The sequence below is a fragment of the Vigna unguiculata genome, chromosome 6 (assembly GCF_037176805.1).
Source record: "Vigna unguiculata cultivar grain cowpea cultivar isolate G323 ecotype 2 chromosome 6, ASM3717680v1, whole genome shotgun sequence".
NCBI lineage: Eukaryota > Viridiplantae > Streptophyta > Magnoliopsida > Fabales > Fabaceae > Vigna > Vigna unguiculata.
In genome coordinates, this window is record NC_140797.1 from 42,669,304 (window position 1) to 42,687,605 (window position 18,302).

Genomic DNA, 18,302 nt, shown 5'->3' on the forward strand with positions numbered 1-18,302 from the left:
CATACATAATATATGTAAATATTGTTTTTATTATAAAAAATAGTTATAAAATCTAAATGACAAAATAATAAAATGATTTTCAGAGTATAATCTATTTGATATATAATAGATAAAATATTAAAAAATTATAATAATTCATATATTTATTTATATCATGAATAAAGACATTTACTATTACAACAGAATACATCAAAATCATAGTTTTTTTAACAAAATCTAATCGATAATCTCTATCCCAATCAACCCAGTAATACACAAAATCTTACTAACATAGTACGTACCCAAATATAAACCTGAACCCATAGGATATGCTCCCTCTCCTCTGTCCTTCCAAATCCAATCAACGTCGCTATAAAGCTTTTTTTTTTTTTTCCTATTTGTCTTATAGTCAATTGAGGATAAAATATACTCATTCAATAGAATAAGTACAAGAGTACACGTAAAACTTATTGTTGTCCTAATTATATTTTTGTTAGTCATTTTGTAATTTTTAATGCATATAAATAAATCATATTCAATCTTTAAGCAAGTCACATTAGAACTAGAATGTATTCGAAAATTAGATGAAAAATGTAATGCATAATAAAAACATGATGAACGTGTTAAAAGTGATGATTATCAATCTGAGACGATACTTATACCATCTTAGAAATCAGGTCATTGATGGGTTATGTTTAATATATTATGGGTTATATTCATAGTCATGGCATGGTTATGGTCATTGAGAGATTGTGATCGGCATATATGGTTATATGACTTTAGTTTTACACATATAAAATCTTAGACACTACTTTTACACCAAAACCTTAAGGCAATGTTGTTATGAATCTTTATTCTTATATAGTGTTTAATTTTGTCTTTTCTATCCAATGTGGAACATTGACTTACATTTAGACTATTTCCAACAGTGGCATTGATGTGAAAATGATAGTAATATAAACACCCATCTTGGTATGAAGTTGGATCCATTTCATCTGCCAGCCAACAAACGACGATGATTCTGAATTGGTACTGCATTTTATCGTTTTGGTAATATGGAGAGTAGGTGTAGAGGTATCAGCACAAGATTACCCATCCGTAGCAAAGCCTGGTTGCGATTCGCGATGTGGAGATCTTCTAATTCCCTTTCCGTTTGGAATGAAGAGTTCGGAATGCTACGCAGAGAAGTGGTTTGAAATAGAATGCAGAAACACTTCCAAATATCAAGCACCATACCTCAAATCAATAGGAATGGGAGTGACATCCATTGATATCGAAGGAGGCACGGTTACTATCAACCATCCCGTTTACCGTAATAACTGCGGAACCAAACATTCTCCGCCGGTCAACCTCACGCTGGAAGGAAGCCCTTTCGTATATTCCCAGGAACAGAACAAATTTGTTGCCGCAGGTTGCAATATTATTGCTTTTTTGCAGGAAAATGGGACAGAACGTAGTGGTTGTGTGTCGTGTTAGAATTAATTGACGAATTAATTCTATTAGTGACTCATTTGAAATATTATGATGGGCCCAATTGTGATTTAATAAAATATAAAGATTTATTGGTTATTATTATGGAATTGATTATTATTATTGTGATTTAATAAAATATAAAGACTTATTGATGGACGTTGATTTAAAAAAGGAATTGGGGTTCTGTCTCTGGCCATAAGGTTCTTTTTCACTGTAACCCATCAAGAACGTGTGAGAAGAGAAAGAAAGGCAAAGAGATAGATTGGGAAGCGGTGGTTGAAAGCACACAAGATTACAAATTGAAGAATGCATATTCACAGGATCTCTCATGGATCAAGGTTAATGCTTTATCATGATTTATCGTGTGAGAATTATAAATCTTAAAGATCCTTAATTAGTTTTACATGTGATATCAGAGCCTGATTGTAGGATTTATGATTCTCCTATTATGTGATGTTTCTCTTTATGATGTTTTCTCCTAATTTAATTTTATGAATGATGATATTACTATTAAAATATTGTATCCACTGCTGCCATTTATCAGTATGCGTGCTTTACTGTAATGGTTTTTATCTTATTTTTGGCATTGAATAAAAAAAAAAAACCCTGTTACGTATGAAAGTGGTTGTTACGTGTGAAAGTCTTATCTTTCATTGATTGAAATGTTGTGTGAACGTGTACGAGTTGGATTTTTACGTGGATTGCAAACCGCTGATTGCAAGCTTCCATGAGGTGTGCGGTTGTGAATTTAAAAGTTATTTTCACTTTTACGTTTTGAGTTTTGAAATCCTATTAAGTTAATTGAATTTGAGAGCAATATTTTTATTAGTTTATGTCACCAATAAAATTAATATTAATTATTTTATTTATATAAATAATTAATTATTTTATTTTATTTTGCAATAATATTTATGTTTGTTATTGTTAAATTAAAACTAATGAGTATGCTATATAAAGTTTATAGCAATTAAATGTGTATTTATTTATTTGAAATTAAGTATGATAAATTTTGCTAGTCACCAAAGTGGCCAAAATTTTAAAGTTTATATGATTTCAAATTATTAATGTTTTTTATTTTAATTACCCATAGTATGGATGCTAAATTATGAATAATTAAATTTATGGGTTAATTAAAATTCATTAATTATAAGACATTTAAGGATCGCCCAAAGGTTGATTAATTGTTCTCATAATTAATGAACATGATTGTAGATAATTTTGTATGCGTCACTAGTTTTATTTATATACCCAAAGGTAGTAGGTGATTCTAGTTGATACATATTTTAATTATCAATAATGTTATAATATGATTAGCATCATTATGCTTATGTTTGTATATTAGTGGATCTCCCAAAGGAGAACATTAGTATGCATAGAATGATTGTTTATATCTGAATCTGTTTTTACGTTTAGTTTTATGACTCAAAGCATTAATGTTAGGCATGTGTTAATTGCAGTCTCTGTTCCGGTATCTTTACACGCGCTTGCTTCGTCTGTTCCAGTCTTTAATGGGTTGAATTTCCCTGACTGGAGTGAGCAAGTCCAATTTCACTTAGGTGTGTTGGATCTTGATCTAGCTCTTCTAGTTGAAAAGCCGTGCTATCACGGATGCTAGTAGCAATGAAGAGAAAACCCATTATAAAGTCTGGGTAAGATCAAACAGACTTAGCTTAATGTTTATGAGAATGAGCATAGCAAGTAATATAAAGTCAGCTCTTCCCAAAACTGATGACGCAAAAGAATTTATGAAATTTGTGGAAGAGCGCTCCCAAACTGCTGATAAGTCTCTCGCTGGGACCCTGATGAGTACGTTGACCACTATGAAGTTTGACGGTTCGCGTACTATGCATGAGCATGTGATCGAGATGCAAATATCGCAGCAAGACTTAAGTCTTTAGGAATGGTAGTGGATGAAGGTTTTCTCGTGTAGTTCATTCTGAACTCATTACCGTCTGAGTATGGTCCGTTCCAGATGAACTACAACACCATGAAAGACAAATGGAATGTACATGAATTGCACAGTATGCTAGTTCAGGAGGAGACCCGACTGAAGAACTTAGGAAGCCACTCTATTCAATATGTGAAGAATCAAGGAGCTGTTGGAAAGAAAGTTGCTAAGAAACATGGAAAGGGTAAAGGACCACTGAAGATTGACGAGTCCTCAACCAAAATCCAGAAGAAAAATGACAAATGTCATTTCTGCGGGAAGTCTGGACATTTCCAGAAGGACTGCATAAAGCGTAAGGCTTGGTTCGAAAAGAAAGGTGAGCATAATGCTTATGTATGTTTTGAATCAAACTTAACTGAAGTTCCCCATAATACGTGGTGGATTGATTCTGGATGTACGACTCATGTTTCTAATGTGATGCAGGGATTTCTTACAACCCGAACCATAAACCCAAATGAGAAGTTTGTCTTCATGGGCAATAAAGAGAAAGTTCCAGTGGAAGCGGTCGGGACTTATCGTCTAATCCTCGACACTGGATATCACTTAGACCTTATGGATACTTTTTATGTACCTAGTATCACTAGGAATTTAATTTCTTTGTCTAAGCTTGATATTGTTGGATATTCTTTTAAGTTTGGGAATGGTTGTTTCAGTTTGTTTAAGCGTACTTTTATGATTGGATCTGGTACACTTTATGATGGTTTATATAAATTGAATTTGGATAATTTATATGCTGAAACTCTTATGACTGTGCATCACAATGTTGGCACTAAACGTAGTTTAGTGGATGAACGATCTGCTTTCTTGTGGCATAAACGTTTGGGACATATTTCCAAAGAAAGAATGCAAAGATTAGTAAAGAATGAAATCCTTCCGGATTTAGGTTTTACTGATCTGAATGTGTGTGTGGATTGTATTAAAGGCAAACAAACTAAACACACAAAGAAAGGAGCCACGAGAAGCACTCAGCTTCTTGAAATCATACACACCGATATATGTGGTCCGTTTGATGTAAATTCTTTCAATAAAGAGAAGTATTTCATCACCTTTATTGATGATTTTTCGCGTTATGGACGTGTCTATCTACTGCATGAGAAATCTCAGTCAGTAAATGCCTTGGAAGTTTATATAAATGAAGTGGAAAGGCAATTAGACAGAAAGGTGAAAATCGTAAGGTCTGATAGAGGTGGTGAGTATTATGGAAGATATGATGAAAGTGGACAACACCCTGGTCCGTTTGCTAAGTTCCTTGAGAAACGTGGTATTTGTGCTCAATACACAATGTCAGGCACACCACAACAAAATGGTGTATCAGAAAGGCGTAATCGAACCTTAATGGATATGGTTAGGAGTATGTTAAGTAATTCATGTTTACCCGTATCATTGTGGATGTATGCTTTAAAGACTGCCATGTATTTGTTGAACAGGGTTCCTAGTAAAGCTGTTCAAAAGACTCCTTTTGAGTTATGGACGAATAGGAAACTCAGTTTGAGACACCTGCATGTTTGGGGTTGTCAGGCAGAAGTAAGAATATACAATCCGCAAGAAAAGAAACTGGATGAAAGAACAATCAGTGGATTTTTCATTGGTTATCCAGAAAAATCAAAGGGGTATATGTTTTACTGTCCTACCCATAGTACAAGAATCGTTGAAACTGGAAATGCTCGGTTCATTGAAAATGGCGAAACCAATGGGAGTGAAGCTTCACGAAATGTGGAGATTAAGGAAGTTAGAGTACAAGTTCCTATAACTAGTACTTCTTTATCGAGAGTTGTTGTTCCACATGTTGTAGAAACTCACAACAATCAAGAAGAACAACAAATTAATGATCCCGAGGTTAACAATGAACCAATAGTAGAACAACCACAAGAAATAGTATTAAGAAGATCTCACAGAGATAGAAAGTCTGCTATTTCGAATGATTATGTGGTTTATCTACAAGAGTCAGAAAATGACTTAAGTATTGATAATGATCCAATTTCTTTTTCAGAAGCCATTAATGGTGATAATTCTGATAAGTGGTTAGATGCCATGAAAGATGAGCTTAAATCAATGGCACATAATGACGTATGGGACCTTGTGGAATTGCCAGAAGGATGCAAGAGAGTTGGGTGTAAATGGGTCTTTAAGACTAAGCGTGACTCTCAAGGCAATATTGAACGTTACAAGGCCCGTCTTGTTGCCAAAGGTTTTACTCAGAAAGATGGCATTGACTATAAGGAAACATTTTCGCCTGTTTCTAAGAAAGATTCTTTTAGAATTATCATGGCATTAGTAGCTCATTATGATCTTGAGTTGCATCAAATGGATGTTAAAACTGCTTTTCTGAATGGGGATTTAGAAGAGGATGTCTATATGGACCAACCGGTGGGGTTCGCTGAAGAAGGAAAGGAGCACATGGTGTGTAAACTTAAGAGATCGATATATGGACTTAAACAAGCTTCTCGGCAATGGTATCTTAAGTTCAATGATACTATTGTGTCCTTTGGATTTAAGGAAAACACCGTTGATCGGTGTATATATCTGAAGGTCAGTGGGAGTAAGTTTATATTTCTGATTCTGTATGTTGATGATATCTTGCTTGCGACTAATGATCTTGGTCTATTAAGTGAGACTAAGATGTTTCTCTCTAATAACTTTGAAATGAAAGATATGGGTGAGGCATACTATGTGATAGGAATATAAATATTCCGTGACAGATCACAAGGACTGTTAGGTTTGTCTCAGAATGCATATATTAATAAAGTTTTAGAGAGATTCAGAATGGATAAATGTTCAGCACCTCCTGTTCCAATACAGAAAGGAGACAAGTTTAGTCTCATGCAATGTCCAAAGAATGATTTGGAACGGAAACAGATGGAAAATATCCCTTATGCATCTGTTGTTGGGAGTTTGATGTATGCTCAAACCTGTACGAGGCCAGATATTAGCTTTGCAGTTGGTATGCTTGGTAGATACCAAAGTAATCCAGGTCTGGAGCATTGGAAAGCTGCAAAGAAAGTTTTAAGATACCTACAAGGAACAAAGAATCACATGCTTACTTATAGAAAATCTGATCACCTTGAGGTGATAGGTTATACAGATTCAGACATTGCCGGTTGTGTGGATACAAGAAAGTCTACATTTGGTTATGTGTATCTTTTAGCCGGAGGAGCGATTTCATGGAAAAGTGCGAAGCAGTCTGTCATTGTTGCATCCACCATGGAAGCTGAATTTGTGGCATGCTTTGAGGCCACAGTTCAGGCTAATTGGTTGCAGAACTTTATTTCAGGACTTGGAGTAGTCGACAGTATTTCCAAGCCGCTGAAAATTTATTGTGATAATTCTGCAGCAGTCTTCTTTTCTAAAAACGACAAGTATTCTAAAGGTGCTAAACATATGGAGTTGAAATACTTTGTCGTTAAAGAAGAAGTTCAGAAACGTAAAGTGTCAATAGAACATATTAGCACAGATCTTATGATTGCTGACCCTTTAACAAAAGGGTTACCGCCCAAATTGTATGCTGGTCATGTAAAGAATATGGGCATTATGTCTACTAGTGAATGTTAAATGTTGAATGTTAATGTTTTGAATGTTTATGTGACACTTTGAGCTCCCTAATGTATAAATTTCTGAAATCTGTGTTTTCTTCTTTATATTTATGCATGCAAATTATGATGAAGAAAACAAATTATGTTATGTTATTGTTTTGTAAAATGACATTATGTTTGAACCCATTATGGACTTCTCGTTTTTAAGGTCATATTAAGGAGAAAGGGATGATATAGTAGTACATGGAAGGGATCATGTCGATCAAATGATGTGTGACCGCCATGACTCTTATTATTTCTGTATCTTTAATTATGAATAATGATGAAACCAATTTATGCAAGGTCTTTTATTGCGCATTATGTTTATGTATTAAATCACATAATGTTATGACATCATATAAGTCAAGTGGGAGAATGTTAGAATTAATTGACGAATTAATTCTATTAGTGACTCATTTGAAATATTATGATGGGCCCAATTGTGATTTAATAAAATATAAAGACTTATTGGTTATTATTATGGGAAGTGATAATAAAATAAAGATAAAGATAAAATAAAAACCAACTTGATGGACGTTGGTTTAAAAAAGGAATTGGGGTTCTGTCTCTGGCCATAAGGTTCTTTTTCACTGTAACCCATCAAGAACGTGTGAGAAGAGAAAGAAAGGCAAAGAGATAGATTGGGAAGCGGTGGTTGAAGAGCACACAAGATTACAAATTGAAGAACGCATATTCACAGGATCTCTCATGGATCAAGGTTAGTGCTTTATCATGATTTATCGTGTGAGAATTATAAATCTTAAAGATCCTTAATTAGTTTTACATGTTGATCTGCGTCGAGGACTTGAAGGTGGATGATATCGGGACGCTGGAGCTTGAAAACAATTGTAATGGGAAGTCCTGCTGCCAGAATTCCCTGCCACCGTATCTTAAGGAATATAGCACTAAAGTAAAAGGTTTGAAGGAGAAGGAAAGGGATGATGAGTGCAGTTACGCCATGGTTGTACAGCAATATGTAACCCAAAACCCATCCTACTCCTGGTCAGATTGTCCTTATTGTCCTTATTATCCTTATGTGAATGGAGCGGTGAAGGATTTACATTTGGTCCCTGCTGTGCTTGAATGGGAGATTCTAAACAATTTCAGCCTTAAACTTCCTGCGGCAGATCGCTCTGAGTGTTTTGACACTAATATTACTTCTTCACTCTATAAACGTTCAGGCCAGAGATGTTCTTGCTTAAGCGGTCCCGGTAATCCCTATGTTGAGGGAGGTTGTTCAAGTAAGTATATAATTTCAACCCTACCTATTTATTCGGAGAGCGTTAAATTTTTTATAACTTTTTCTTATAATATAATATATTATTTTTTAAGTGATTTTGAAATATTAAAAATAAATAATAAATAATAAATAATTATTTAAAAATTATCATCTAAAATTATAAAAGAAAATTATCAAAATTTATTAGTCAAAAATTATTTTTCTATTTCTTTTATTATAACACTATTATTTACTGCAGTTAAAAAGCTTCTTCTTTTGTATGAGAACAATATTTCATTAAAAAAATATAATTATCAAAATATTGTGGCTAAACGTAAAATATTGTAAGGAGATAAAACAGAACAACAATTAGAAAAGTTAATATTCTTTTATATAACAAAATATATATATATATATATATATATATATATATATATATATATATATATCTTGAAATCTATACTATTATATAAAGACTTTTATTTAAATTTATTTTTTTTAAATAAATTAACTCTATAATATAATAAAGAGAAGAGAACACTCATACATACTAGTATTAAATATTATGAATGTATTTTCTTTTGGAAAATTATCTTTCACAAAAATATTTTAGACAAACGTAATAAGGATCTCGTAAATAGAATTAAAATAAATTAATATTTTATTTTTTATCAAAATAAAATAATAAAATAATATTTTTTATTTAAATAGATAATTTGGCAAAGTTTAATCATTACTATTTATTTTTTTAAAACGGCTGTTATTTGCTGTTTTTTTATTTATCTTTTATTATCATTATTATTAGACCTTTTATCAGCATTTCCACTGGATAAGATTATTTTAAATATTCTAAACTTCTTCTATTTTCAGAAAATCATTCAGATTCGTACAATCATTCACAATCAGACAGTCCTTCACATTCAGACTACTGGGATAGGCATAAAGAAACAATAATTTGATGTCATTAAAGGTATGCATGATGGTGACGGATTCACTTATTTATTTTATCATAACTTTGCTCAATTTCTAACTGATTATTTTGTATGGAGCGTAATACTTTAACTTTTTTTTCTTTTTTATCCACTTTTAATCTACCACTTCAATTACTATTAGATCATCACATCATATTATTAAATAAAATAAGAAAAAACATCTAATAATAATTAAAATAATAAGTTAAAAGTGTGTAAAAAAAATGGATTAAAATATATTTTTTATTTTTTATATTTTTCTAAAGTTGATCATTCATACATGAAAATAAATAAATTATATAAATATTTTTGAAAAAAATAAGTCACTAAATCTGTTTTTATAAACTATGAAGTGGTTAATAATTTATATGATTATTTTCTTAGGAACATTGATTATCTTCTCCGTTTGGTAAAGAAGACAAAACAGAGGGAAAACAAAATTAAATACATGAGAAAAAAAAAATAAAAAACAGAGAATTTTCATTAAAAATTTATATAAAGCTATTCTTTATTACAAAACATTTTTATTTTTATTATTATAAAAAGTCAATTTGTTAAGAAAAAAATTATGTCAATAATATAGTCTATTATATATATATATATATATATATATATATATATATATATATATATATATATATATATATATATTATTTAACTAATATTTCACACTTTTTTCTTTTTTTCGGTAAAATTTACTTTTATTTCATTTCATATTTTTTTATCAGCACTTCACTTCATCATTATTTTTCAATTTTTATTTTAATTTCGTTTATCAAATCATCCTTTCTCTTATTTGCATCTTTTTTTTTCAATTTATTTTACTTTAATACTATATTTGGATCTATAAGTATATTATTCCCACGGAAGTAAATATACAAAAAAGTGTAAAAATCAATAAATATAAAAATATAAAACACAAAAATATTTATAATGTTAAACTTTATTGATTAATATAACAAATTTGTCATGAAAATAAAGTAATAGATTATACTAATATAATTGATTGTGTTATGAATAATAATTATTATTTTAATAATGAAATTGTTAATATATTATGTTATAAAAAACGAATGGTTAAAATAAAAAATTGAAATAATCAATAAAATCAAATAAATTTAATATTTTATATATTCTGTGTAAATAATTTTTTAATATATTTTTACTTTGAAATATACTTTTTATTAGAGTTTTGTAATAATATTTTATTTTAATTTATATTTTCGGAAGATATTTGATTATATTAAATTACTTTTAAAATTTTATTCTATAAATCATTTTTTAAATATATTTTTATATAACAATAGTTATTTTTCATATTAATCAAATTTATTATAAACTCTCAACTTATTTACTTTTACTTTTTTCTCTAATTAAAACAATATTGTTTTGTATTTTTTATTTTTCATTGCATATAAAATAGATATTGGTAAAAGTTTAACGTTATTTAAGAATAAAGTGTGCTTTCATTATCTAATAAAAATATATATTTAATTTATCATTAAATGTAATAAACTTATTAGCTGAAATGCATATTCATTTAAAGTTATATCTAGATTAAAATTGAATACTCATTTTATTTTATTTTTATGATTTAAGGTTTTTTCATGCGTATTAAGAAAGAATGAAATAACATTTAATTATAATTTTATTTATTTATTCTTAGTGTATTCAAGGGTTTTTCTTACATTCAACTTGATTGGTTTTTGTTCTCGTTGATTTTTCTAACCGATATAAAACATCTTCATTGTACTGGGAAGGTTAAAAAAAGAAATTAAATTATCAAAGGAAAACTAATCCAAATCAAGATAAAGCACCAAGCAATCAGGACCATTACACCTCTGTCGTAGAACAATAAGAAAAAAAAAAAAAAACAAGTAACTTGCCCGCTTCTTTGGCATAGAAAAGTCAAAAAATGATTTCCTAGCTCCTTTTGGGTTAAAACACCATAATCATCCAACTTCCAATCAGTAATATCAGTTGTGTTGTTGCAAGGTGGCTTTAAAAGAGGAAAATGAACAAAGCCTATAGAGAATTTAAATATTTTTGCACAAATGTAAAACAATAAAAATATAAAGGTAAAAGAAAACATGCACAAAACTTATTGATTCACCTTTAAGGACTATGTCCAATCTCATAAGTAACACGTTTAAGATATTCACTAATCAAATATCTCAATTTGATCACAATATGAGTATAGTAGTCTCTCCAAACATTACAAGTATCAACCGCTCCAAATATCATGAGTGTCAACCTTTCTAAATATAACCTTCTCAATATTTCCTTGAAATTAAGAACTCCCAAATGGAATAATAAGAAACATTCTCAAAGTAAGAGAGTACAATCAAAGAGCACGGGGTAAAACTTCACTTTGTGAAGAATATTACAATGATTAATCTCTCTACCTATTTCCCTCAATTATCTTTTTTGTAGATTTGACTCTAGTAATTTTAGCATTAGTGTATGTTGTTCATTCTCTTTGTGTTCGTTTAACCTAAATTGTTTAAAATGCTCAAAGTTACGAGTTATTTTAATGTATTGATGTGATAAAATTTATAGGAGTTTTTGGGAGCTTGGGATCTATCATTTTACTCTTTATTTTATGGCGAGTATTCAAAGTTACAAAAGAATTCGTGGAGAAGGAATATAGAAAAAGATTCTTCAAAAGAAATGGAGGTTTATTGCTACAACAAATTTTATCTTCTAATAAAGCTAGTGTAGATAAAGTCAAGCTCTTTAGCTTAATGGAATTGGAAAAGGCCACTAATGACTTCAATACTAATAGAGTACTCGGAAAAGGAGGTCAAGCTACTGTTTACAAAGGCATGTTAATAGACGGAACAATTATTGCAGTGAAAAAATTTAAAGTCCAAGGAAGGATTGAAGAATTCATCAATGAATTTGTCATCCTTTCACAAATTAACCATAGAAATGTGGTCAAGTTGTTAGGAAGTTGTTTGGAGACTAAGATTCCATTGCTTGTTTATGAATTCATTCCTAATGGTAACCTTTTTGAGTTCTTGCATCAACAAAATGAGGATTTGCCATTGACATGGGACATGCATTTGAGAATTGCCGCTGAAGTTGCCGGAGCCTTATTTTACTTGCATTCTGCTGCTTCTCAGCCTATTTATCATAAAGATATCAAGTCAACAAACATACTATTGGATGAAAAGTATAGGGCAAAAGTAGCAGACTTTGGTACATCAAGAATGATCTCCATGGATGTCACTCACCTTACTACAGTAGTTCAAGGAACATTTGGATACTTGGACCCTGAATTTTTTCAAACTAGTCAATTCACAGAAAAAAGTGATGTCTACAGTTTTGGAGTAGTTCTTGTTGAACTCTTAACAGGGCAAAAACCAATAACCCTCCTAACTCCAGAGGAAGCCAAAAGCTTAGCTTCATATTTCATCAAATGTGTTGAAGAAAATTGTGTGTTTGATATTATTGATGAAAGAGTGATGAAGGAAGGGAAAAAAGATCGTATCATGGAAGTTGTCAATCTTGCAAGTAGATGTTTAAAGTTGAATGGAAAGAGACGACCAACTATGAAAGAACTCACATTAGAATTAGAAGTTATCCGAAAATTAGAAAAAAAGTCCAATGCAGAAGAAGATCATAATGAACTTGTTATAAGTGAAGATTATCAATATTGGGATGATAATTCTACTATCTTAGAAATTAAGTCAGTTTTTGATCTAAGTAGTAGAACACCAATCTTAGAAGATATTCATAGTCATACCATATAAGAGGTAAGTACTCCTTATTTTCGTATTAAATAAAATCATTTTGGTTAAGTAACAAGTAACCTTCAACGTTTTGAAGCATTAAAATTTTGAAGGTTATATACTTGAACATTGTAATGATATGTTGTCCAATGTGGTTATTGAGAAGTATTTATGTGTATATTAGGTTGTATATGATGTAAATCACAATTGCATGTATGCAATAATGTTTGTTTGAGGTTGTTATGTTCATTGGTCATATAGTAAGGATATTAAGTTCATGAAGGTTTGTAAAGGAAATTAGGGAGTTTGACTCTTTGATTATGGAGACTATGATGTGTATGGAAGGATGTAACAAACATCCTTACTCATTTGTCGTTCTAGCTGTGAGAAGGTTTCTTCATTTCTTGTTGGAATTTACAAGTTTCTTCCTTCCTTTGACTATAGGTATTGTTTTTCTTTTTTTTTATATATATCTTTTTAATGTAGAATTATGATATATGGACAATTTATTATTTTCATATTTATATATTTGTGAAATTACAATATGCTCTTCATTATTATATAATGATATTCGAAGAGGAAAGACAGAACAAATTATTAATTTATATATTTTTTGTAGATGGAAAGGAAATTAATAATTTTATATATTTTGTAGATGGAAAAGGAAAGGTTTGTGGTTAAACGAAGTGATTGTGTGGTGGTTGTTCTTACAAGTTCTGTTGATTTAGGGGAGATGAAGTTTGGTAAGAGTGATTATGAATTCATAAATCAAAATAGCTTTCGAGAAAAAATCTATATTTGTCACACTTTGATTAGTATCTATACGAGAGAAGTGGGAATGCTTTGGTAAGGCTTGTACTTCTTTGGTGTCATGACTCATGAGGGAGATAAAAGAAAGAGTTGTCACAATAAAGTGTGATTACATTAGATCTAACACATTTTTTTATTTCCTTTCTTGAAAAAGAAAACAAAATTATACATGTTTTACTAAATTGAAAATTTTAAAAACTAATTATTTAAAATAATATATACAAAACGCTTCCTTAGCTCCATAAGCACATAAAATAAAATTTACACTCATTTAACTCTAATTTTCTAATATTTACCTTCAAATTTCAATAACATGAGAGAAAAAGGGTATTAGAAACTTTTTTTACAATGTTATTCTCATCGAATAATTTAACTGTTCATTATATTGGATGTTTTTCAATTATGTTTTCCTTATTTATAAATGTTATTGGTTCTCAGGTAAGAGAAAGAAAATAATGCCTAAAAAAATAAGAAGGTTGATTTAATGGTAAAAATTAAAAAGAATGGTGAAAAAGGTTGTCCGTTCAACACTCCACAAATATTTGGAAGAGGTTGTGATCACAGATGAAAATTATACTTACAATAATATGTTTTGCTTGGTTTGAACAACTGTCATCCATTCTTGGTGTGTTATCCTTATCAAGAATTCACGTTCTTGTTTTTCATTGTCATTGAACAACATACATCCATATTTACTTCTAGCATATTAACCGAAACTCGCTCTGGCCACAAGCCAATCAAAAAACCCGCCTAAAGGTAAGGTTAATGCGCGTGCCTTCAGCTTTTGCACGCTTGGGCACAGAGTGAATCCAATCTCTTTGGGTGTGACCTCTCATTACCAAAAGTGATCCATGCTTAAGTCTAAATGTATGCTGATCAGCGTCATGGCCACCCTTCTTTAATCTCTTGCTGGCAGGTTCATCACTTCCATCTGAAGATCCACAACAAATGATAACAAGTTCAGGCACACACAGGAAGAAAGACAGAAACTCTGAAAGTGTAGTATAACTCTAACAACAAAAGAATTCATACCACATGATTTTTTACATGGCTTCTTCTTCAGAACAAAGTCACGTTCACATCCAAAAGTTAGAGACGCAATTTCAGGAGTTGGTCCATAAAGCTTCTCATCATCAGAATGCCAACCAACATAGTCATTACCACCATTGTACCTATTTAAGAGCAAGCTATTAAAACTACTTCCAGGAAGAGCTTTATGGACCTTCAGAAGTAAGCAGAAAGAAACATTAAGTAACACAACAAACATTGGCCAGAAAGACATAAGTCAAATATATTGTCATTAATAGCAGAATAGATGGAGAACAACGTTGATTGAAAAACATTCTTACAGCATCCAACATGTCTTTAAGTGGTGGATAATCATCCCAAGAATATGCATGCGGCTGATATCCACTGTAAGTCAACTCCGTCAAACCTTGAGTTGCAACATAACATGTGTCTCGAGGCTGTAGAGAATTACATTACATTACATGGCATTAGGATCTTTTGGTTCATCTATCCTATCCATATACAAGAGAGTAATCTCTAAGTTATGATTCGTCTTATGTCAGGACTTAAGAACAAGTGAGAAGAACTCAACCCCAAAAACTACTTCCTTAGATGCAAGAGTCTCAAGGTTTAAGTACCACATCAAATAGTTCATCCTATTCAATATGAGACTCCTAACATCTTCACTCTTCGGTTACAAGAATGTGTATGAGGGAATTCATTGGTTGAAATCATTTGTATATCCCATATTAACATTGAGATTGAAGCCAAATAGTAAGTACATGATCAGGGAACTTGAAATTGCATTTGGTATACCTTTTGGAAAAATATTTGTTTTGTAAAAAGGTTAGGCTAATAAAATTGAGTGTGTTTGTAATTTCTTCAAATTCATTTTGGAGTATTTTGATGATTATACTCTGAAGCAGTAAACTTAGTGTAAATTTCTTCAATTCAATCTAATAACTACTTGTTATCACTTCTAATGAACCCGACATCTGGAGACCAAATCAATTTTACGCTAAACAATAAGACATATTTTCTTACTACGATCATGTATGGTGAGAAGCAAAGGTGATTTTGATGCTTTCCACCTCAAAATCATAGGTTCTACATAAATTCAAGGTTTAGTCACTCATGTGAACTTATAGTTACAAAAACGGTCCCTTTAGATACTTAATTTTCTTTCTTTTAACCTCTGCAGCATCACTAAAAGAGATTCAAAATTGTACGAGCAGAAATTAAATATGTGGTGTTGCCATCAATAGGGATTAAAAAGAAAAGATTTTGAAACTATTATACCAAATCAGAAAGTTAAACCTATATAAAAAAAATGAACATTGGTTACATTTGCTGCCTAAGAACAGGGGCATATTTTCAAACTAAATTGATAGTTAATAGCTTCTTCATTTTTATTGTAAAGGATAAACAACAAAAGATGGGATTTTTGTGGAATCCGATGTTCCAGGACGGGTAGAATTGGAAAGAAATGTGGGGATGATATGAACCTGAAGGAAGGATTTTCCGAAGACGCGAATGGTGGGTCTGGTCCATGGAATGTGTTTGTCGAGGTATTGGAACCATTTCCATGACTGATCGGAGGGTATTAACCTCTGAATGTATACGACGTCGCTTCCATTTCCGAGATCCACCATTTCCCTTTTCACACTCTCCTTAGGGTTCTCATTGGGCACCGCCTTCAGCTTCAACACATTCATCGTTGAGCGCAAAATGTTCACAGACTCTTCGCATTCTAATTGATAGAATAGAATTGCAAACTGTGTTGGTAAATTGCGTATTTATACTTCCTTAGTTACCAACACTTCTTTTTGGCGGTGGGAATGTATTTATGTATATTAATTATTTTTCTTTCTGATTTTTTGACTTCTGTACCAAATTTTTTATAACGAAAATGACAAGTGACAAATATAATAAGTGACAAATATAATGTATTTTTAAATGTATTAAAATTTGAATAATATATAAGATATATTAAAGTATAAATATAAATATAATGAAAATGTTTAATTATTAATTTATAAACAAATTTTTCATTCTTAAAGTTTTTCTTAATTTTGTGAATTTATTAAAATTTTTTAATTTATTAAATATTGAAAATTTTATCATAATTTAAAAAAAAAAAAGTAGATTGGTTCGCAAGCCCGCACTTATATGGGACGGGCCAGATTTTTCAGTCCCTGTTAAAAATGTGGAATGAATTAGCCAAACTCACATTTTACAAGTCAAGTGCGAGCAGGACCGTCCGTATTATTATCCCTACTTCTTTTGTTATTATTTAAGCATAATTCTAAACATGTTTCTAATTATTTTATTTTAAATTAATTTTAATATATTATCTTTTTAGTTTTTATGCATTATGTTTATAAAAAAAAATTATCTTGAGTGTAGTACTCCAATATTTATAAAGAAGATAATTTTTTTATACACAAATTTTATTTTCATTTTATCTTTCATAATTTAATTATTAACTATTTTTTAAAAAATATAATTTTTAAGTGATTCTTTTAAAAAGTAATCACTATTTTTGAAATATTTGATATAAAATTGTCACAAGATTTTCACTTTCTTTTATTTTCTGTTATATTTGTAATCGTTAACAGTATTTCTTATTATTTGCCGTTGTTTTTCTCTTATATATCAATTTAATTAATTTACAGATGTTTAAAAAAATATTTGTATTATTTATAAACGTAGTCTAAAAAATATATTTTTAGTACATTAAGTCTCTCTCCCTCTATATATATGTATGAGGAGATTTTAAATATTTTCTAACATTTCTATTATTCGTAGAAATATATGAAAAAGTATAAAGTACGAAGGAAACTTATTAGTTAAGAAATTACACTAGCATTTTAGAGAATAAATTATTCACAGAAGTACACGGGATAATATCTTTTTAAACATTGAATAGAGAATATATTAAGAGTGAGATTGGGTAATAAAAAGGATGAAATATATAAAATGGGACCATAAAAATGTATTAGGAGAACAACACCAATGAGATCTGAGCCTAATTACATAAGACACTAACATCACTCTCAACCCAAAACCTTAAGACAATGGATTTATGGGTCTTGATTTTTATATAGTGCTCTACTTTCTCATTTCTGGTCAATATGGGACTTAGACTCACACTTGGATTCCTAACAATCTCCCCCTCAAGAACCACATTAGTATTAACCATCGGCTCTGATACCACTTGTTAGATTTTACAGAGGGAGTTTCACTGGGAAGAACAACACTAATGAGATCTGAGCCTAACTACATAAAACACTGACACCACTCTCAACCCAAAACCTTAAGACAATGGGTTTATGGATCTTGATTTTTAGACTCACATGAATGTGTTTATAGAATTTTTCACTCTATTTCACATGAATGTTTTTATGTTTTAATTTAAATCAAATAGTTTTTTTACTATAGTATTCGAATGTAGAGCACTTAATGAAGAAAAAAGTAAGTTTTAATGTACAAACATACTTATTAGATACTTTTTGGTAGAGATAATAATTATAAGATTTGACCTCGAATAAACCACTAGGCTGATCTAGGTTAATTAAAAAAATGGTATCA

The 18,302-nt window shown here is 30.5% G+C and overlaps 2 protein-coding genes across 2 annotated transcripts; one reads left to right on the forward strand and one right to left on the reverse strand.

Moving 5' to 3' along the window:
* The first annotated feature begins 703 nt into the window (after positions 1 to 703).
* LOC114188578 (wall-associated receptor kinase-like 22) lies at positions 704 to 13,128 on the forward strand. The gene is made up of 5 exons (XM_085675131.1): positions 704 to 747; positions 960 to 1,450; positions 3,306 to 3,331; positions 7,781 to 8,210; positions 11,695 to 13,128. Exons 1-5 carry the CDS (start codon positions 704 to 706, stop codon positions 12,912 to 12,914), a joined length of 2,211 nt encoding a protein of 736 aa, XP_085531257.1. The 3' UTR covers positions 12,915 to 13,128.
* A 1,114-nt stretch (positions 13,129 to 14,242) lies between these two features.
* ALKBH2 (oxidoreductase, 2OG-Fe(II) oxygenase family protein) lies at positions 14,243 to 16,545 on the reverse strand. The gene is made up of 4 exons (XM_028075592.2): positions 16,217 to 16,545; positions 15,053 to 15,169; positions 14,736 to 14,925; positions 14,243 to 14,634 (listed from the first exon to the last, which is right to left on the reverse strand). Exons 1-4 carry the CDS (start codon positions 16,424 to 16,426, stop codon positions 14,441 to 14,443), a joined length of 711 nt encoding a protein of 236 aa, XP_027931393.2. The 5' UTR covers positions 16,427 to 16,545; the 3' UTR covers positions 14,243 to 14,440.
* Positions 16,546 to 18,302: the final 1,757 nt, after the last annotated feature.

Bases quoted from the DNA above. Each gene is read 5' to 3' on its own strand.
- LOC114188578 (XM_085675131.1), top strand. From the start codon at position 704: ATGGCATGGTTATGGTCATTGAGAGATTGTGATCGGCATATATG. The intron at 748-959 runs GTTATATGACTT...CTTGGTATGAAG, and splicing joins GATTGTGATCGGCATATATG to TTGGATCCATTTCATCTGCC. The intron at 1,451-3,305 runs GTTAGAATTAAT...ACTATGCATGAG, and splicing joins ACGTAGTGGTTGTGTGTCGT to CATGTGATCGAGATGCAAAT.
- ALKBH2 (XM_028075592.2), bottom strand. From the start codon at position 16,426: ATGAATGTGTTGAAGCTGAAGGCGGTGCCCAATGAGAACCCTAAGGAG. The intron at 15,170-16,216 runs GTTCATATCATC...AATTCTCTACAG, and splicing joins TCGGAAAATCCTTCCTTCAG to CCTCGAGACACATGTTATGT. The intron at 14,926-15,052 runs GTAAGAATGTTT...TTACTTCTGAAG, and splicing joins TTAAAGACATGTTGGATGCT to GTCCATAAAGCTCTTCCTGG.